This window comes from Octodon degus, unplaced genomic scaffold (assembly GCF_000260255.1).
Source record: "Octodon degus isolate 3935 unplaced genomic scaffold, OctDeg1.0 scaffold00182, whole genome shotgun sequence".
Taxonomy (NCBI): Eukaryota; Metazoa; Chordata; class Mammalia; order Rodentia; family Octodontidae; genus Octodon; species Octodon degus.
The window spans coordinates 789,054-811,033 of NW_004524758.1; the positions used below are offsets into that span (position 1 = coordinate 789,054).

Sequence of the window (21,980 nt, forward strand, 5' to 3'; positions counted from 1 at the left end):
TATTATTAGGTGGGAAAGTTGATGAGCGGGGAAAGAGCCCTGCCATCCAATGATATTTTTATCACAGAGAAAAATAGGAACCAACGAATGAAATTTGACTCTCACCCTTGCAAGTTTCACTGAGCATGAAAATGTCCCTTTAAAATTTCCAGTACACTGCCACTGACTATGGGATTTTTCCAGTGTAAAAGGAATCTGAGTTCAAGAGACCAGGGGACGCCAGGGGGAGGAGATTTTCTGATGCTGGGGGTCTGAGATTGTCAGTTTAAAAAATGAAAGCAATATAGAAGGGGCAAAGTGGCATTTATCACGCTATCTCTCCAGGCTCCTGTCTCTTTAATCAGCTAGCCTGATTTGCCCAGTAAATGATTCGTGTGTGTGTGCGCGCGTGTGTGTGTGCCCGCGCGCGTGTGTTGCAGCTCTGTCAATCCTTGGATTAGAACCAATGATTGCAGCTTGTAGGAGGGCTGTCCAGGGCCAGATTGTACAACGTGCCTCAGTACCAGAGTGCGAGCCGAGATAATTACGAGGAAGTCAGACTCTCTCACGCCCTCGACTTCCTTGTGTCCTTCAGCGAAATAGTGGATTTAAACCTCATTGTACCAGCGTGCGAGCAGCACAGTCTACCGGGAAAGAAAAAAAAGGAGGAAGGAAAAAACTGAACCTGACGAAAAAGAAGAAGAAAAAAAAAACCATGAAAACCATTCAGGCAAAAATGCACAGTTCTGTTTCTTGGGCAGTGTTCGCGGGGCTGGCTGCGCTGTGTCTCTTCCAAGGTAAGCGCTTGCTGTTGCTCTGCCTCCAGGGGGTCGGGGACGGTGCCGTGTGCTTCACAGATTCGCAGCTCCCGGAGCTGGCGTGCTGCGTGGCTCGGTTGCAGGTGGAAGACAGAGCGTTTAGACAGCATGGCTGGGACTCGCTCTCCAGACCGGGCTGTGAGCACATCGATTCGGGTCTGCCTGCTCGCGGAACAGGAGACGGATACGCATAAGTAAAACGAGCCTGCTGCTGTCCTTAGGTCCCGGTTCCATGCTGGGCTGCCCGGCTTCCTGCGCGTTCTTGCGCACATACGCAGCGGAGCACGCCTGTAAGCCAGGGAGAATTACGGATGGGGAGGGCGGCGGGGCTGCTCGTGTGTTGCTTCTGCGACTGGGAAGCAATTACAGGGGGAACTTTAAATATCGGCCGGTGAAGTTGCAAAGCTGCCAGAAGGAGCAAAGGCGAGAATGCAGGCTACAAATAATCAGGTGCCTCCAGCAGGTGCTGGTCAGCGGTCTTGCTTCAAGGGATGGATCAGTTTGCGGCAGCGGCGAACAACTGTGTTAGTTCTGAATGCACGGGGGGCGTGTGTGGCGGAGGCTGGGCTGGCGTGGGGGTTGCTAGTAACCAGCAGATGAAAGGCAGTGCGGGCAAAGGCTCGGAAATTCAGGGAGAGCTGCTCTAAGTTGAAAGGAGAGAGGCACTGGGAGCCGAATGCTAATTTGCTGTTTATTTATTGGGCTGGGAGTCCTGGCAGGCTGCAGCTCAGGCAGAGCGAGCTGAGCTTGCTCTCCAGCCAAGATGCACTCTGGGGCTGGCTGCTCTGGTCGGGGTCCCCTGGGGATCCGCCGCCGCCCCCAGCCCCTGCCCTGGCCCTCCCTCACGCGCCTGCTGACGGCAGAACTAGGCGCTCACTGCTCTTCCCTATTCACCTTGTCTTTGGGGCTCTGGCTGCCTCTTTGGAATCACAGATGCCTGAACCTGGGGCGAGGCAGGCGGAGAAACTTTCCCCGGGTGGTCCGGCGGGGCTCGCCAGGAGGAGCCCAGCAGAGCGAGGCGGTGGCGGGAGGGAGGCTGTGCCCATGCTGGTGTATTCCCTGAGGAAAGTTCTCTCTGTCAGGCGAGAAAGACATGTGTCCTACTGCCTCCTCTTCTTCGACTGCAGCGTGGGGCTCTCAGGGTCTCTTGGGTCTGAGTCTGGTCCTGCGGACCCTTCCTCATGTCAGGCTGTGGGAGCTGCCACTGTCCCTAGCAGAACCGAGAACACGGAAGAAGGGCCCAGCCTAGAAGGAATCTCATGTGCCTGCACCCTTGGCTGGGGCTCAGGGAGGAAGGCGGAAGTACTGGATGAATCCCTGTGGAAAGACCAGGAGGCCAGGGTAGTGACATGGGGGTATCCATGACGTCGCCTGCTGCGCCCACTCGGGAGGCTGGTGCATTTCCACTCTCTCTCCTCTCCCCTGGGGCACTGGTGGGTGTGAGAACGAAGGAGTCAACTCCAAGCATCCTTGGCTGACTCCTCTTACATAACGTGGGCAGGCAGCAGTGCGCGCCCCTGTGCCTGTGTCCCTGGCTGAGCAGAGACTCACATGCTGGATCAGGCCCCTCCCTAGCACGCACAATGGGGAAACTGAGTTCGAGGCCAGAAACCTTCAGGGAAAGCATCTTGCAACCTTGCAAAAGAAATGAAAACTTACTGGCCCAGGTATGGAGTGAGGAGTCGGGGAAGGCTGAGGGTAGGTCCAGAGCCCTCAGTAATTTCCATCTGTCCTGAGATCCATGTCTCCTCTATTATTATATCAACCTGGAGACAGTGGCCCCAATTCCTCCATCAGCAGCCCCACTGGCTGGATTCCAGAAGCCCCAAGGCCATACTGAATTTACATATAAATTAGCATGTGTGATTTTTTTTTTCATCAGAAATAAATGCAGAGAAGCATAATATTTGCTCATACTTTGAAGCATCCCTGAATACATGAGTAGAAATTGGTGGTGCTTTTTGCCCCGAGGTGAAATCCGGTCTGTGGTCTTCTTATCATGGTCTTGGGGGTGGTGGTGAGGGCTGGTTGTATTCTTGGATTCCCTAAGGGGAGCCATGCCTTTATGCATACCAGCTATTTCCACTCAGCTGTGAATAGGCTTCAATGTGTCATAACAGAGCAAGATTACCCAATTTTAAGGCAGCGTGACTCCCAAGGACCCCCACGCCACACACCAGTCAGACACAGCCAAGGTGCTGCCTGTTTTCTCTCTCAGGAGCAGGAAGCAGTCTGCCAGGATCTCTTATCAAACTTGCAGAATTACCAAGGCAGCCCGGGTCTTGCCTGCAATAATCCACCCCTACGCCTGCACCCAGTGGGACGAGTTAGAATGCAGTCCACATTGCAACACAATTTTTTCTTCTCATTTTTTGTTTCAAGCTAGCTCTTTCTAAGTGTTGCTGGTGCCTAGGTTTTCCTCCTCCTGAAAGGTGTGTGGGAAGATCCTTGCTAGATCTGCTCTTCCTTCCCTAGCCCAACCGGCAACCAAGATGGGACTTAGGATAGGGGAGAATTTCGGAGGGACTCAGGGCTGATTAGTGTGGATGGCAACGGGAGGGGGTGCTTAGCTCCCTGGGGCTTTGGCCCTTAGATTCCCAGAGCTGATTAACTGGAGGCCAGTCTTACCAGAAACAGTGAGAAGCTGGGTGAGGTGCTTCTCTTCCTGCACATTGCCCACCTTCTTTTATGCCACTGAGAGGCTCTGGAGGGAAGGGCTGAGTGTGATGCAGATTTTCTCTTTCGAGAAACCAGAAGCCAACCATGCCTCCTGTCTCCTTGGAAGGATTATTGTTCTCTTCAGCACCTTCCCATTAGCTTAGCCAGATTCCTCTCATACCTTTCTAATGTTCAGTTCCCCTGAAAGGGAGCAGAGTATTCAGCCTAGTCACAGCCTATTCACAACTGACTGAAATTCGTCCCACATCAACTTAGCTGCTGGCTAGAGACAGGGAGAGAAGGAGCAGAAGGCCCTCTAAATCACCATTCTCCTTAGCTTAGTGCCAAGGCCATGAGCACCCATAAGTGCCGCAGCTCGGCCCAGCCCCTGCCATTCACGTGGGTGTTCTCAGCAGTGCAAGTGGGCCAGTGCTTCTGAGACAGGAGAGAGGCAGATGAGACCAGTTATGAAGTGCTCACTGGTGAGATGGGATCCTGACTTGGAGGTGCTGGGACCCTGGACTTGACGTAGGCATTGCAGATACTTGAAGGAGAGCCAAAGAGTGGAGGAAGGGCTTACAAAGTGGCACCTGGCTGCTGGTCTGGGAGCTGCTGGCGTGGGCCTAGGTTCAGGTGGGCTTGCAGCTCCTCTGCCTCCTTCCTGTAGATAACGTCAGCCTCTCTGGTCCTTGAGCTCTTGGGCTCAGTCTTGGAATTTTAGCTTCAGTTATCTGGTGCACAGATGGGCCCTGGTGCTGAGTTCTTCATTTGTTTTTAGTTATTCTTTTAAAGTCAAGTGTACGTGCCACAGCCCCTTTTTATCAGCTGTGATGTACAGCCCCTGACTTCTGTTCTTTCCTCGTAAGCTTCACCAAAGCATTCATTAAGGAGTCCTGCACAGGGGCTGGAAATGTCCCCTTGGTTCCTTGGTGGGAGGTGCTCTACTCTGGAATGAATTCCAGCACTTCCCAGGGGAGCTCTTCTCTCCACACAGGTGGTCTGGCCAAGCCTGTACGGGGCACTGCTACTTCCGATTCCACGTCATGGATGCCAGACAAACCAGTGTCTGCTTTAGCTGCAGTTTGCCCTTTGGGATGAAGTAAGATCACAGGATCCCAAGGCGTGGCAGAATTTGTGGCCCAGGGTGGGAGATGGGCTCATGCTCAGTGTGAGAAATGCAGGCTGGGAAGATTTGCCGCTCCCTTCCTGTTCCCTCTTGGTAGAGACGCAGCCTGCATGGACCTGCAGGTGTGGGACTTGGCGCTTTCCCAACTGTGTTTTGTTTTTGGTGTGGAACTCCTGGCCTGTTTCTGCACACAACTAGAATACAAAAGAAGAAGGTGAGATTGCTTTGCATCTAACCTGAGCAGGGGGCGGGGAGGGGCCTACAGATGCCTAAGCAGCCCACGTGCATGGCCAGTTGTAGGCCTCTAAGTGCCCTTGGGAGGAGTGTGTGCACTCCTGGGCTCTGAATGCTCTGTGTTGTCCCTGGGGAGAAATGTCCCTCTGTGAGCGCGTCGCCCTACCTGGCTGCCAGGCCAGGAGCGACTCCCCTGGGCCTTGTAAGGACTCATTAATGCTTATAACACTCCAAACCTGTGGTGCTAAGTGGAGCTCCATGCTGAGGCTGTTGTATTTATGTGGTCTACTTCCTTTCTGCTCCATTGGCTTGTTACGTGTTTACTTTATGTCTGTAGTCATTTGAAATTCAATAAAAACGAATTAAACATACAAAGTGAAAACATGCACATACAAGGTAGTTGATGGTGCTCCAGCTGGGCAGGGCATCTTCCACAGGGATCTCCCCAGAATCCTCTGCCCTGGAGGGAGACGCTCTGTTCCACCCACAAGGCCTGGCAGAGAGTCAGGGAGGCCTTCCAGGACCCTGGCGGGGGAGCTGACCCCATTCTTTTGTCCAAGGAGGCTTCCCATGGAGTGGAAGCCTGCAGGGGGAATGTGGCTGTGGGGAGGAGCCTGGGGGAGCACGGGACCTTGAGGTTTGAGTGTCGGGAGGGGGAAAACATCTCTAATCTGGATTAGCAAGAGGTAGGAAAAGCAAAAGCTTTGACTCTGATTTTGTGAGGAGCCCCTGAAAGCTTTGTATTTTCTTTTATGCATGTATGTATGTGTTCATTTACTTACCTGTGGTCTCCCCGCTTATGGTGAAGGATACCTGGGTCCATTCACACTCCCTTTCAGTCCCCTTCTGAGGCTCCCTCCCCTTCTGCTCTCTCTCCCTCCTTCCCAGTCCTTTCCATTTCTCTTTTGGTCTTTTTTTTTTTTTTTTTCTTCTTTTCACTTTCCCTGCTCTTCTATGGGGAAAATAATCGATCAGTTGACAGGTCTAGGTCAGGCTGGCAGAGGTTGCTCTGCTTCCCGAGGCTTGCCTGGAAGGAGGGGAGTCTGTCTGCGCACTGCGCAGGGCCTCGCGACAGGTGGAAGGTGTGGGGTGCTGCGGGCCGAGGGTGAGCATGACACGCCCGGTAAGCTGGGATCCCGTTGATCACAGAGCCTTTACCTGTTTGGTTTGCCTGATGCTCTAATTTTCCATATTCAATGTATCTTTGTCTTTTTATTGACTTAAAAAAAAATTCCCAGGTTCTGTACCGTGCTGATTCCAAGTTTTTTTGTTCTTCCTTCTACTTGCCTCTCCCTTGCTCTCCTCTTCTCCTTGTAAAATCGTGGTGGGAGCGCCTAGAGCCTCCTCTCCGCATAAGTTGCACTAAAGCAGTGGCCTTTTGTTTATTTACAAGAGGAAAAATAGAAACCCTGCCAGATGAGCTCCGCAAGCCGCAGAACAAACCAACGCGTATCCACATTTACATGGTGCAGAAGAGCGCATTCCAAGAGAGGCTGTCAAGCTAAGAAATCAAATATTGGAAAACACATTCTTTAGTTCTGTTACTGAGGACATCTTGGGTTCTAAATTTGATTTTTTTTTCAAAGCTTCTGTGTGAGTATTGGTCTTTGCAGTAATAAAAACTGATCAAAAGCCTGGCTGCTTGGGCCTTTGCCTACTCATTCAAATTATCTCACTAGTGATATTTCTTTTGCTCATTTTCTGTGTGACCAAACTAACCCCAATCCAAAAATCCACCCCGTTGCTTATCTGAAGATTGGTCAGCCACCAGCAAACGCTCATTGTCTGCTATGTTCTTTGCGCCCTTATAAGCACTACACATGTGACAGTGAACAAAAACCAACTAAAGAATAAAACTGAAGACCTAGAACAAGCCCCAAGATTTGGGTTGGGTGGGCCTAATAGAAATCACAACAGCCGTCTCCAAGACCGAAGACACAGCCTCGGGTCCCTTGTCAAGTATGGGCGATGATAAGAAAGTAGCGCTTGGTCCTTGTTTGAAGTAGAGAACACCAGGCAGGATGTCCCTGCCCTGGCCTTATGCTGCAGTAGATCCGAGGCTGCACCTCTACTTCCCTGCATCACCCCTCACCGACACAGGGCTCGTGGGGGTCTCTCTCCCATGCCTCCACTCACACACAGCATTGGAGAGCTAGTGAGAATTCATGGGCCTCAGCCAGCTCCTTCTGTCACTGAGGGTGTGTGCCATCTTTCACACCACAGCTGCCTGGCCCGGGCTCCCCAGTTCCCTTGCACCCTACCTTCTGTATACCACAGTGAGCCAATGAAGATGAGCAGCTCGTGTCTGAGATAACACGGGGGTGACCTTGCCCAGGAGCTGATCTAGATGAGGTTACAGCTGACACCAGACTGTGGGATGCTTACTCGCCTGCTCTTTAAGAATGCCTGTATTGATTAAAGCGCCTGTGAGCAGACGCAGGGCTGAGGGTTTGATCCCTGGGCCTGCTGTGCTGGCCCGGCTCTTGGGGTGCACTGAGGCTGCAGTTGAGACTGGATGTGATGGTGCGCGCCTGTAATTCCAGTTCTTGGGAGGCTGTAAACAGGCAGATCACTATGAGTCTGATCTAGTAGTGAGACCCTGAACACCCTGTAGACCCTTCCCTTAAATACAAAGAAATAAATAAAGAAAGAAAGAATGCCTGTAGTTGGTACCTCCTCACAAGGCCCTAAGTTAGGTTTCCTACACTAATGTGAACACATTGTGAGCTGAGGCATTTTATTTGTTCTCTGGTGCTATGCAATGTTTGGGGCACCACCGTGCGTGTACAACTGCTTTAATACACATCTGTCTTTTGTAATCTGTCTGCTTGTTTTCAGTGTGCATGCACCGAGGAAATAGGTTTCTATTCACTCACCGTGGGCATGACAGGTGCAACCCAGCAGCTGTAGGAGGGCCCCTTGTACCCACGTTTCCATCTTCCATCATGGTGGTCATAGTTATGCTTCATTTTTTTTTCACATACAAGAACAGGTAATTACATTTTCTATGGATCCATAATTCTTCCAAGCCCAGCAGCCTAGATCAATTCTACCTCCCCTGGTCTCATCCCAGAAATCAGAAAGGAACTCAGGGGGTGGGGGTCATCTGTACTAATTTGCAACTCTCTCCATCTCTAAACCAGTGTTTTGTAATCTTGCTTTGCCATCAAATCACAGGTGGGTAGCTTTATAAAAGTGCCACCGTCCACACCATTATCACAGACCAATGAAGTCAAAGTGTCTGTGACACATCTCTAAATTGATATTTTTAAAAGGCCGCTTAAATGTTTCTAATCTGTAGCCTTGAAATCCACATAAAAAGATTCTGCACCCTTCAGAAAGACCCATCTTTTTGTGGGCCTCAGTTTTCCCATTCTAAAATAAAGCAGTTGGACTGAAAAATTTTGAGATTTCATTCCAAGTTCAACATTTGGCAGTTCTGCAAATAGTCTTTTTGAGTATAGTTATTGATAGGTAGTGGTGCTAGAAGAAAATACTCAGAACTAGTTTCTGCCTGCAAGAAGCTAGGAATACAAACGCAGTCACAGACGGATGAACAGAGTTAGAATGTGCACGCAGGCCCTTCATGCTTTTTCATACACCCAATATCATCTATCCACATATCCTTGTGCTGCTTTATTGTAGGGAGTAAATATCCTGCACTAGAAGGTATTACTTAATCTCAGCATTTTGGGTATAGAGAACAAAGCATGATAATATCTCTTAATTGATCCATCTTTCAGGCTTCCTGCAAGAGAAACGCAGGAGGCCTTGGAGCGAAGGTCAAGACAGAATGTGTTTAAGCTGGAATTGTGCAGTGCTAAACCAATGGGGAGACACAGAAGAGTCTGGCTCAAGGCTGAGGATCCTGTGTGTTTCCCTCCTGCCTGGCTTCCCCTCTCTGTCCAAGGAATCAGTTGGCCAACAGAGGCTCACACCAGAACCTCTGCACAGTCCTGCAGCTTCCTGGGTGAGGTGGAGGTGACTCTGGCTGCGCTCTCTGTGCCAGGTCAGCTCCCACAGTGCCTGTGGGACTAAAAACTTGTTTGTTTTCTGATGGAGTCAGCAGATCTAAAAGGCACATGGGGCACAGAGCTACCGTGCAGATTTCTGCCAAGCGTGGTCACTGGGTAGCCCACACCACCATCTGGCTCCCCGAAGCATTCGCCCTCCTGTGTCAGACAAGCCTGGAACTGTAGCCAGTTAGGCACAGAGGGACTTGCAGGTTGATTTATTTCAACCCCGTCCTTTGAGCTGTGATCCTGCTACAATGCAGCTGCTGTGGCTTCCTGGCTTGTCTCCAACGATGGGGACTTGCATCTAACAGTTTCAGGAAGACAAGATGATGAGTAAAGAGAAGGAAAATGAGGCAGGAGAAGAGCATTCTGCCTTCTTACAGGCTGCCCCTGGGGAGTCCTTCTGATGTAACCTGAAGGGCCAGACCTGCTGGGTCCACACCCTGGCTTGGCCATTGCCTGCTTTGAGACCTATGACAACTGAATCAACCTCTGTGTGACTCAGTTTCCTCTTCAATAAAGTAGAGATAATCATAGGACTTATCTTGGAAGGACACTATAAAGATCAAACATTAACGCAAATAAAATGTTTAGACAATGCCTGACACGCAGTAAATTGCAGTAAGTGTTTCCAAGTAGTGTCATATCTGCCATTGAGTCTACTACTCACAGAACCAAACTAATTTTTCTGCAAACTATTTTTGAATTATTTGGAAATGGGATTCTCTCCCCATCTCCTGCAAATCTCCTGTCACTAAGTTAAATAAAACAAGGTCTTCCTCTTATTTTCTATATAATCATACATAGGATTTTGCCCCATTGTTCTCTAAAGCTATGCTGGTCACTCTGTATTCTTTCTGAAGCACCTTCTCCTAGTGTGTCTCAGCATTCCAGCAGGTCCCAGGTTGGAGCCCTCCTGATTCCAGATCCACCATGCCCAGTGACACTGCAGCTCCTTCGCGAAGCATGGAAGTCAGCAGGCCTGGCCTCTGTTCATCTCTCTCCTAAGCCTTTGCACTTCCCGCACAGCGTTCTCCTTGGGGCTCTCTGTGGCTCCCCCCTTTGAGCACATGTGCTCATGCTCTGGCCCCACCCTTCCCTGCCTCCCCCGAAAATGCTTGTTACGAGGCAAAGACAAGCTCCCAAAGCCTCCTTCCTTCCTTTACACTCTAGTGCACCTGTATTTACTTTCTCTCTCAGTGTCCATGGCTGCCAGGGTAGTTAATCATGTGCAGGTCTATATGCCCTCCTCAGACTGAGTACTAGGGGGTCAGGGCTGCACACTTAGCTTGGGAGCCAGGACACAGGTGGCTCGCAGGTGTCTGTGGCAGAAAGGAAAGGGACATGGAGAGGGAGAAGGAGAGAAGAAGGCTGGGATGGCTTGGGGGTACTCCAGTGGCCTAAGAGCTCCATTGAATTACAATGAGGTTTTGTTCATCCCACCCCTCTGCATTCTATGCCTGCATTATTTTACTATGTATGCAAAATCTTAATTTCAAAATTTATCTTTGCTTAAGTGATTTTGTTAGCTTCAATTCTGACGAGGTGATTTTAGGCCTTAAATCTGTTATTCCATATATTAGTAATCCTTCCTTGCTATAGCCAATAATAAACCATATTTATAACCAATTCAGTATAGTATCCATCATTATAGCGTTCAGAAATTTAGGCTAAGCTTACTCAAGGGCAGAGAATAGTTACTGCAGTGGTGACCAGATCAGCTCAGCGGGCGGCAGGTGCGGGACACCTGGGGTGGCGCTGGTATTAGAGAAAGGCAAGAGGACAGGGCACGGCCAAACTCTGGACAAGACAGAAGCATCAAGATTTTAAAAACATGTTCCTGGGACTAAGTGGTCCTTTTCTGTGTCTTCAATACCAAGTCTTCTTCCTCCTTACACAGAGCTTTCCACCAGAGCATCCGACCGCCGGAGTAGCCGTAATGACACCTGATTGCATGTGGGAAATGTTGATGGACAGCTTTGCCTCAACGCCATCAGTAATTCCAGGGTTCAGGGAACCATTTTCTTCACTTTAGAAAAAATCATGGGTTAACTAAAACATTTTTCTTTCTCTTCCCTGAAAAATTTTAACGGAAGGATCTGAAGACTGTATTACTATTTTGCATGATATGCTCACACTTTTAAAGCCTTTTTCAAAATGTCCCTGATTTAACCATCAAATCCAAAGCTTCCTCTGAGACCTAGAGCTGGGTGCACCTTGGAATTTTGCATGCCCAGTTTCGCTCCCAGGAGACAGTTCCATCTGACCAGTGCTTAGCCACTGCTGCCAGCTGCTGCAGTGGCTTCCAGTAGAGAGACACCCAGAGAAGCCTGCTTCTCCCATCCTGGAAGAATTATAATCACCTTTGGAGCTCCCAGGTGTGACTCTCCCAGCGGCTACTTAGGCAGATCCAAGTAAAGCATGACCAGCTGTAGTCACAGAAGAAGTAGGATGGTTCTGTAGTGCAGGTACAGCTGAGGGTGACTGACGTACCAGGCTTTCGCACCGCTGATAAATTCAGTGAGAAAACTCCTCACTACCCTGTGGGCATTCTCATGCTTCCTCAAGATCCACTGTATCCTTTCTGTTTTTTAACAGTGCTCTTAAATTGCTGCAGGGTATCAATGTGCCCATGTAAAATCCTCACAACCCAAGGTTCCCGTGGAGCTGGCTCTGGTCACGTAACACAGTTCAGCCCAGTGGAATGTAACAGGACACCACTGAGTGGTGCTTGGAGGTGTGTGCTCTGACAGTCCACACCTTTTGTCACATATCATTTCTTCTTTCTGACTGGGAGACAGGGACATTGTGTGGAGAACCAGGAGCCAACATCTAGCAACACATAAGGGATAACAAAGAAAGCAGCTTTTAGGTCAAACCATATGAACTTTCATTTGATAACTCAAGAACAATTGAGTGTCACAAGGTAACTAAGATAGTTATGCAGTGAGCTTCTCTTAGTTCACCGAAGTGAAGGTTTTGTGCTAATAATGTTTTGATAGCACAGTATGCCTATATCTTATACTCTGAATGACTACCATGAAAACAACAATATGCAATGCATTAATTATTGCACCTGTCCTACTAATTCATTTTGAAACTCTGCTTCATTGTTATTTATATCTTTTTCTCTCTTCAAAAATAAAATAACAAAGAAGAATAATTGAACACAGGCAAAGTCAGACTACTCACTCAATAGGAGGAGCTCAGATTCAAGACAGCAAGACACACAAGCTCTGGAATGCCTGTGTCCACACTTAGTATCTCGTGAGAAATAAAGCCCCACTTGTCTAAGTTACTTTTACTTGCAGCTGGATGCAACCCTAATGGATTTATGTGAAGCAAGAACTTCCTCTCCATAACTGCTGCCTCTTAAAGCTGTCAACACACCAGTGACACCGTGATCCACTTTCTAAGAGTTGACTATCTCAGATCATTCTTATCTTGACATCTTGCGATCACTACATGGCATAGACTCCAGACCCCTAATCATTTGGATCACTATCTATTGAATGTGTCCAGATTGATAACGATCAACTTAAAACTTATTACCACAACAGATGCTACCTGATGTAATCTGATTAGCAAAATGGAGAGTCGAGTAATACCAAGAAAATTTGGGATTTATACTTATTTGGGTCTATTCAATTTTATGGTGTTTCTTTTCTTTAATTTTTTAAGAGCTGCCACAGCATTGGCTCAGCTCAAGGTTTTCTTCATCCTGTTCTCACGTAATAAGGGCTGTTTACGATCTCTCTGCTCCTTCCTTGCACTTGATTCCCTTTAACTTTCCTTCCCAAAGCTTTGCGATTATATTGCGACTTGAGCCCATCACTTAAGCCCATCCGGATTGTTTTCAGATCTTGATGAGCTCTCAGCATCAGCTACGTGTGTGTCATCTCCAGTGACAGAGCTCCGCCACATCCACATCACCAAGATTTATGATACAAAGGTGACATGCTGCATCTCAGGACGTGGCTGGGTTCTCACTTTATTTCTATTTCATCCATTCCAGAAATATTTATTTAGACCCTACCCTGGATGAGGTGTGAACATCAGGGCAGATGGGTTTCGTACACTTAGTGTAACACACAATTTAGGATAAAGCAAGTCAGGTTTACTGTGGCAGCACCGGAAGAGTTTCACCTCAGAGAAGCTAGTCTGTAAGGAAGAGGTTGTGAAGTTGAGGGAGCTGAGTAGATTTAACAAGTCAAGAGGAGCGCTGTATGTTACAAGGGAACTGCATTTGCCAAAGTGTAAGAGCAAAACAGCATGACAAGAATTCAAGGATTTTCAAATCCAGTCTGGCCAGACTGAGAGTGTTGCTGTGGTTTAAGGGCATGAGGGGAGGGGAGGAGTAAAACCTGTAGAAAGATGAGGTGGGGAAGCAGGCAGAAGCCGGAACTTCAGCGACTCTTACTGCAGGCTTCATCCTGAGGGAAGAGGGCACGCCAAGAGCCTGCATGCTAGACGTTAGCATGATCGGGCTTTCAGTTTGAGTTTTTAAATAACAGTATTTGGGGTTGTTGAAAATTTGAAAGAGAAGCTCTTATTTCAGTGTGTGAAATAACAGGAAGCAAGATTAGAGGAAAGGGGATCTTATGGAGGATATAGTCAACGGCGCATGAGGCCTCCAGTGCAAGAGGACCAGAGTTGGAGAGGCAGAGGTCGCGCGCACTCAGCTAGTGGAAGCCTGAAGCTTGCGGTGGAGCCAAAAGCGCTTCCCATTTCTGACTTTGTGGCTGTGGGATGGACTTGGTGAAATGACAGCGAACGCAGTTTGGGTCATGATAAGTTTCTGTGGGTTTCACCACTCTGAAATTAGCCTGACGGATCTGGAACTCTGAAGTGGTATTTCAGCTTGAACGAAGGGAGTCTTCATAGATGAAATTAATTACCCAGGGAGAGAGCAGAAGGCAGGGGACAGACATGAGAGCCAGACACTGCCGCCTACCTGCTAGGCAGGGAAGCGTCTGATGAAGCAGATGGACAGGGATTGGCCAAAACATAGGAGAAAAATCAGAAAAGTGTGATCCTATCAAGGCCAACGGTTGTAGCTTCAGGAAGTCAGGAATATTAGCTGTGGGAAATGCTTCTAAATGATCAAGGGACGTTACACGACACTTACTTACAAAAATATCTTCTGTCCCTATGGGAGAATAGTTTGCAGGAAGAGTCATAGGATGGGAGATGCAATAGCGATCGTTACTTTACATGATTTTATATTAAAAATAAAAGTCAAAAGTGAATCAGGAAGATTATAATTTGAGAGGATCAGGAGGAATGGCCTGTCTGCTGATGGTGAGGGCTTGTGGGGGTCCCAGGGGGTCACAGGACTGCAGGCACAGGAGATGCCTGGCCCTGGAGTCCTGGCCAGAGTGAACAGTCAGTGCTCCGTGTAAGTAAAACAATGAATCGGAGAGGCCAATTCCACCACTAAAGTGAGGAAGGAGAACTGTGTTTGAGAGTATCTCTTATGATAAGGTTCAGCTTTTATACAATAAAAGTAGCTTAAGTAAGATACAATTTTACCCTTTAGGTTATAGAAAGAAGTCCACCTCTTCTTATTGATGCTGATGGGCTGTTCCTGACACTTAGGGTTTCAGACCTTTCTAGCCCTTAGATCTGCTGTATGTGACTCTGAGTCCCTGGTCTGAGATAGCAGCTTCTGCGAGAGAAGAGAGGAAGCAAGGGACAGAAGGCACAGCTGTCCTGTCTGCAAGAGAGGACTCCCGGACTCCCTTCCACATACTCTCACTCCTACCCTTTGGCTGGAGCTGAGTCACGCCACCATCTCCACTTGGATGCCCACGCACACCTCCAGGTTCTCAGTGGAATTGTGCAGATGAGCACTGAGATGCTTCTGTGGTGTGCGGAAGGACAGAAGGTCAGTCCTGGCCTGGAAAGAAATGGGGGAGCCCAAAGCCCACAGGAAGCCCTCCCATGCTGAAGACTCTGCCACCCTCTTCTGCCATCTACCAGTGATTTTCAAACATTAGTAATTAGGGAAACCCAAAAGCCACAGTGAGGTATTACTGCACACCCATTAGGAGGTCTATTATAAAAAAAAAAAATGAAAATAACAAGTGTTGGCAAAGCGGCGGTTGAATTGGAAACTTGCACATTGCTTGTGAGAATGTAGTGTGACCAGCCCTGCAGGAGCTGTGTAGTGATTCCTGACACAGTCCACCCCCTGAATGAATGCAAAAGCAGTACGCAAGGGAAACGGGCCACCCTCAAAAGGACAGCGCAGGATAATTTAAGCTACATCTAGAATAAGCAATTCACAGAGATTTCATGAGGGCCTGGAAAGAGGAAGGGACTGGAGATGTGTTATTTAATGGAGAGAGACTTTCTCTTTCAGAGTGAGGAAAATGTTGTGGAAACAGATGCTGGTGGCGACTTTACACAAAAGTGTGTTGAATGACACAGAATCGTACACTTCAAAATGGTTAAGACATTCAACCACATTCTACATACTTGACTACAGTAAAGGCAAATGAAAAGAAATAAGCAGTACCAGTTGTCCTTGGCTCAGTAGGGATGCAGGCAAAATTTCAAATTTTTGGGGAAGGAAGAGGAAGAAGTTACTATTTGGTAGTTTTCATTTTCCCTGAGTGTAATGCAGAGGAAGCACTATGGTCTGCACACACGTGTGTGCAAATTCGTGCATCTGTCCAGATATGCACAGGATGGCTTCGAAGGCAAGATAAAGGGCCCAAGGTATTTGCTCATATTGTGGAAGAGAGAGCTGGTTCATGAGCTGGAAGGGGTCCACCAGCATTAGTCATGCCTGTCGCCACCTTTCTGATTTCCCCAGATTTTAAAATACAATATGCCCTCCGCCCACCACCTTCCTAAGGTGATCCTGCTACTTAGGAGTACCTGGAAACACACACAGAGCTCTTCGCCTGCTCCTTTCTTCCAGTAATTCTAGGGAATCTCAAAAAAAAAAATGCACTCTTACCTTTACAGCGTACATAGAAAATACATTGCTTGATACTCACATCGACCGTAATATCTTACTCTCACCCTGTTCTCATCACGAACTCTCACTTTGGGAATTGAGTTTTTTCCCACGTGTAAGTTAAGCATCATTATCTCTCCCGAGAAGAGGGAGAAATTCCTGGGGAGGTGACTTGGAGCTTGGGAGGGCTGCACCCTGAGGAGGTCCCTGCGCTGGTGTTCCCAGGTGAGGCTGCTGTCAGGAAGTGGAGGATGTGGGTGGCTGCGGGCACACATCCATGCTGCTGTTCCCCTCTGTGCGGTGTCCCCGCTGCCCTGGACTGGGCCATTCAGCTCCATGACATGCTCCCACCACAGTACCATGGAGCCAGCTGAGCATGTCCTGAAACCACGGACCCAATAATCAGGTCCTCCCAGAAGTCTCAGGGGTCAGGTATTCTGCCCCCACAGTAGGAAAGCCAGCTGATGCATGCCCCAGAGTTTTACTACCTCATCTGTAAAATGAGTTTTTTTAATGTTTTCTTGGAATGTAGTGTTCATGTGACACTGAAGTATATTTGTGGACTGTTCTGTCACTCAGTGTATACTGGAAAATCAAAAGCTAACATTGCAGAAGGCTCATGAACAGGGTAGGTGTTGGCGACTAACCCTTCATCAGAGCCATCCTGAGGGTCTTGCTCTCTGGGTCTGAAGCCTTCCCTGTCTGGCCCCAGACAATCCTGTCCCTTGCTCTGTGCCCAGCATCTCCTCCCTTAATCTGTGTCAACACCGGTGACTCTAACGGATGCCCTGTGTAGTGCAGGGCCTTCCCAAATGCCATTGTCTTTGGGGTGTGTTCTTTCCACAGGATTGACACACTTTAATGTTGGAGGTCACGGAATAAGTAAGGCCAGGAAGGGAATTTAAAAGACTGAGAAGAACAAAGGTGCTTTTGAAACTTACTTTGAAACCCACCATTAATGCTTGGTCTTCATAGGCAAGGCTATTTCTGTTCTTCCCTGGGGAAATGCGGAAAGGTCTGCGTTGCATAACATTATTAGACTATGGATCTCCAGGTAAGATCTCTGGAGCAGGAAGTGTGTTTCAAGAAGCATTTCAGATTGTGAAGCACAAATAGAGGCAGCCCTTATTGGATTAGGTATAGTTTACAATCCTGCTTCATGGGAGTTCAATCAGCCTATTTTCTGTTGCTGTAACAAAATACCTGAGGCTCAGTAACTAATAAACAAAAGGGGCTTATTTCACTCACAGTATGGAAGTCAAAAGTCCAAGATCTCCTGAGGGCCTCTTGGATGTCTTACATCGTGGCAGATGGCATCATGGTACAACAGTGTGTGAGAGAGGGATTGCAAGGTGAGACAGCAGACCAGAAGAATTCGGGGACCGGACTTCCTTTCTGATAGCAGGCCACTGCTGGGAGCACCAATTCACTTGTCTGGCCAGCAGAGTCCTTTGAAAGCAGTGTCTGTCACAGCCCAACTGTCCCGTGTGTCCTCCTTGCGAGGCCTCCGTTCCGCCCCACATCGTCATGCTGAGAAGCAAGCCTCCTAGCACATCAGCCATCAGGGACTCAGCCGAGCCACAGCCAAGCCATAGTAGGGGCTCGGTTTCTCTCCAATCTCTCCCCTTCAGGAAAACTCCACCACACCTCTAGGAGAGAGCAAATTTGTTGGCATTAAGGAATGAAAATGGGCAGGTTGTGGATGCAGTGCACTTTCCTTTCACTTGTTTTATGCCTTTAGCTAATAGAAATCCTGGACCCTTATGCAGGACACTTTCAATGCCAGGTAAACCACACTTTATTATATTTATTAAGCATGGTGCATACTTACACTGAAAATTATATGTTAAGCTTTTGGAATTTGAATTGTATTTGGCTTCTCGGGTTTTATTTTTCTTTGTATCTGGCATCTGATCTTCTGCTCACAAACAGTAGGTATATAAGGATAATAGCCTGATGAGAATCAGTCTAAAAGAAAGAAATGAGTTTTAACAGTGTATATTTATTTTTTAATAAGGAGTTGCATGATATGACCAGAAAGAAAAAAAATGACTATTATTTCTAGCTGATTTTCCCCACGTAAGACCTGTATTTATGAAAGAAGACAGAGAAAGAGAGAGGGAGAAACAAGTAGAGGGAGAGACTCTCGTTCACAAAGAGAGACTACAGTATGGAGACAGAGAAGGAAGATGCGTATGGAAAGTACCCGCGCGCCGCCAAGTCCTCTCGTGGGCCTGGCATCCAAACCCTACAGTGGCGCTAGCCTGAGTCCACACGGCTCTCCACAGAAGCCCTTCACAGAGGCCACTACCCCTCTCTCTGGGGCCTGAGTGAGGGATGTTTTTTCTGCAGCCACCCTCTTGCCTGTCACAGGCTGCCTCTAGGGAGGGAGGCGCTGGACTTCGGGCAAGGTGGCCCAGAGCCAGCTACGAGCTTCCTGGCTAGAAGAACCACATCAGCTGGTGTGGCTTGCTGACAGAGCAATTTGCTGTGTTCAGGACGTCCGCGAGGCTTCAGCTGGCTGACCACCTGGACCTCAGGAAAAGCTTCAGGACTTTCCACGGGCCCTGCTGCTGGCTGTCCTAGCACAAACTTCAGTCCTTCGCACTGTGCTTTCTCAGACCTCTGGCCTGGCCTTGCTTACCAACCCAGCTTCCAGTGTCCCAGGAATGACATGGAAAATTATTCCCTTTCTTGTCCCTCCTCCTGAGCCACTTGTGTTTATGTAAATGACTAGGAAAGCAGTTTTCGGCTTATTTCTGAAGCTTAAGAGCTTCGTGAGAAACCTATTATTGAAAAATCAGAAACTGAAAAGCAACTTCTTAGACAATGAATTAGCAGCTCAGTGGCTGTGTGTAAAACTGAGTGTACTGTAACTGGCTGCATTACAAATAGGATCTCCCCTGGGCTTCAGTAATCAAACACGTGGCAACAGGTTGTCTGTTTCAACAGAGAGTGAGTAATCAAAAGAGATTTGCAGTTAATCCAAATATAACAGAGAAGCATCCAGGGGAACTTCGGGAAGAGGATAAACCAGCAGAAGGGTGAGGGGTACCCCAGAGCTTGTGGTTTGGGGGTACAGATGGGCCTGAGAAGACTTGGGGGCTGCAACATTGATCCTTCTGCATATTTGAGGAGCAAAGTACTCAGAATCAGGGGACACTGAGACTCTTGCACGTATCAAACATACCAGAAAATTAATCTCACTTCTGCAAGAGATGGAAAATTGAAGAAGGAATTAGCGAGATTTTCAGTGCTTTGTTTCAAATTTAGGAGTCTTCCCGTGGGCAGAGGTCAGAGGTGGGGAGGTGGTCCTGGTGGGAGGCGAGGGGTAGGCGAGCCTTCTTTCTCCAGGCAAGGCTGGGTAGAGGGAGAGGCTGCAGCCCAGGAGCATAGGACTCAGCAGTGTTTCAGGAGGCAGTTCAGTGTACCTTTGCATTTCCATGTTTCTCAGAGGGTAGCCAGTGGGCAGCAGCAGCAATGTCACCTTGGAGCTTGCTAGGTAGCAGATCCTGGGTGTGGAAGAGCCTTACTAACTTTGAAATACTGAAGTCCCAGAGCAGACTCACTCTGTATATGAAGAAGCCTATAACTGACGGATGCAGTTTCCAGTCTGAGAACCGCTGGATGATCTGAGTCTCTGGGGGCTGCAGGTAGCGAGAGGAGGCCACCCAGGTCGAGACTGGATCCAGCTCATGTGTGAGCCCATGGCCGGGTCCTGCTGAGATCCTTAATGTGGCACTGGTTGACCAACCTGGTCCCAATTTTCCAGACCGCAGGGTGCTAGGAGGAAAGACTTTTACTACGTATTATACATGAGCTAGGAATGTATGCCCAGCACTGGTAAATGTTTCATGTGTGATCTTTCATTTAATCCTTTCCACAACCTTGTAAGATGAGTTCTGTAGGTATTACTTAATTGCTGAGAAAATTCTGTCGCCGAAAGGTCAACCTGCCTAGGTTTCCTGTGCTACCCTCTTGGTCCATTCCACATGAGCTCTCTGCAGCAGTGACCCTTGTCCCCAGCATGCCATAGGTGCCAGCCCCTCAAGGCAACAGCCAACCTTGCAGGGCCCATCCCTATACTGCCTTCCCTCCCCCACCCCACCCGACTCTTTGCCTCATGTTAATTTCCCACCTGAGTACTGAGTACTTTATAAATAGCAAATCTAAAATGAATTTTCTACCAGCGATCATTAGCTCCCTTGACATCCATTAAACATTCTCACAAGCAGAGTGAAGTGACAAAAGGGATTGATTTTTACAGTATGCTTAATAGGGGAAAAGAAAGGAAGGTGTTGACGAGTCCTTTTTTTTCTGTCCTGATATCAGGAGGAATTTGAAATCAGTCAAATGACTTTTATCTGCAAAAAGAAAGCTAGGATTGGGGGCTAGAGGCAAGGGTGGGGACACAGAAGTAGCTTCCTCAGCATGCTGCTCAGCTGATTTCTGCATCCCTGACAGGCGAACATAAAGTTAGTTACCTAGTGCCAGCCACAGAGATGAATATGTCAGATTTAATGCTTCAAAATATATAGGGCCCAAGCCGGGAAGAAGAGGGTCCTCAGGAGGGAAGGGGACAGTATTAGGGAGAGAAAAAGAAAATAACCAATCTTTGCAGAGACCACTGAAGACATAAATGTGTTGATGCAATCTTTGGAGTCAGAGAAGGCCAGCATATGAGGCATCGTAGTTGAAAATTTAACTTTGATTTCAATTTTCATATTTGTCAGCAATAATTAGATTCAAGAAATGTTTTGCCACTGTTCTAAAATACTAATAAGTGAAGGCCTTTGTAGTGTGGTTAATGGAGTCTTTTTTTCTTAGTGGTCTAGGAAAATTCCATTAAAGCAAGAAGTCATACTGTATTATACTGCTTCAGCGTACGTTGCCGCGGCAGCCACAGTGACATCAACCCAGGGAGCCCTCAGTGTAACCACAGCTCCTCCCCCCAGGGTAGGAAGAGGTTTGGGTTCAAGTGGGCTCAGCTGTCTATCATTTCTGACCTGCAGAGACCCCCTTGATTTATACATGGGACTAGGGAGAAAGGAAGGCAAATTCAATAAAGCATCATTTTCTATGGGTGCACGTTCAAGCACTGCCCTTAGTAGCAGGTGGAAAAGAAGGCAGGGCATGGTGACGGGCAACGAGTCCCTCAGCTCCTGCCCAGGGGCAAGGATTCTACTCCCATCCCCCACCAGACAGGACACCTGCCGCTTAAGGAAGAAGTTTCACCTGGTGGCATATTTCCTAGTTCACCTGGATCTATGTGCTTCTCCTTTCAAGTCCTATACTGCCCTAGCAGTTGGGAAAGCTGTGTTACCCTGAGATCCGTTTGAAGCAAAGGCTGAAGGCCTACTAACTTTCCTTGAGGGGCATGCTTCTGTAATATCACAGGAAGCTTCCTGCATGCCAATCTGAGATTTCACTTTCTTGAATGAAAGAATGGATGACGGAATGCATGCGAGGTGTTGCGCTATGCTCTCCAGAGAGTCGGAGTGGGGGAGGAGATGCCGGGGGCACCTGACCTTCCTTGTGCTCGAATTTCCACTACCACTCACAGGCTGATGGGGATAAACTATTGTGTGTTGGACTGACTGGGATCTTTCTTTCTAGAACCATCTCCCACAGCAGAGTACAGGTAAGGAGACTATTACCTGTCAGCTTGTCCAGAATCCAGTGCATTCAAGGAGTCTGCATGATGCTTTAAATTTTTCTTTCTAAATTCTCAGGCGAAGCCCTCCAGTGTCAGGTGTAAAGCATCCCTACCATGAGGAAAGCCAAGAAAACTAGTGGACCTGCATCTATCCTTACCTCCCACACAGAATGTGCTTTTCCTTGCCTGGTAGCAGAGCTACTTGGAATTTACTAACTCAAGACTACAAGTGAAGGCTGGAGAGATAGCGCTCAGTGGGCTAAAACACCTGCTTAGGCAAGCTTAGGCAAATGCATGGTCTGCAGATTGATCCCCAGCACCACATGCCACACCAGCCCTGCTGCCAGGTGTGCTAAGCCAGCCATAGTCCTGGCGTGGTGGTGCATACCTGTAATCCCAGTGCTGGAGAGGCTGAAAGCAGGAGGATCATCATGAGTCTGAGTTTATAGTGAGACCCTGTAACAACCAAATGCATTAAGAAAGAAAGAGAGAGAGAGAGAGAGAGAGAGAGAGAGAGAGAGAGAGA

General features: G+C 48.2%; 1 protein-coding gene across 1 annotated transcript in view; it reads left to right on the plus strand.

Moving 5' to 3' along the window:
* The first annotated feature begins 372 nt into the window (after positions 1-372).
* The window catches only part of Ntm (neurotrimin), a 1,027,590-nt gene continuing 1,005,982 nt past the window's right edge, over positions 373-21,980 (plus strand). Inside the window, exon 1 of the mRNA XM_004643683.2 lies at positions 373-776. Coding sequence (XP_004643740.1) covers positions 695-776 — 82 coding nt within the window. The 5' untranslated portion in view covers positions 373-694. The remainder of the gene's footprint in view (positions 777-21,980) is intronic.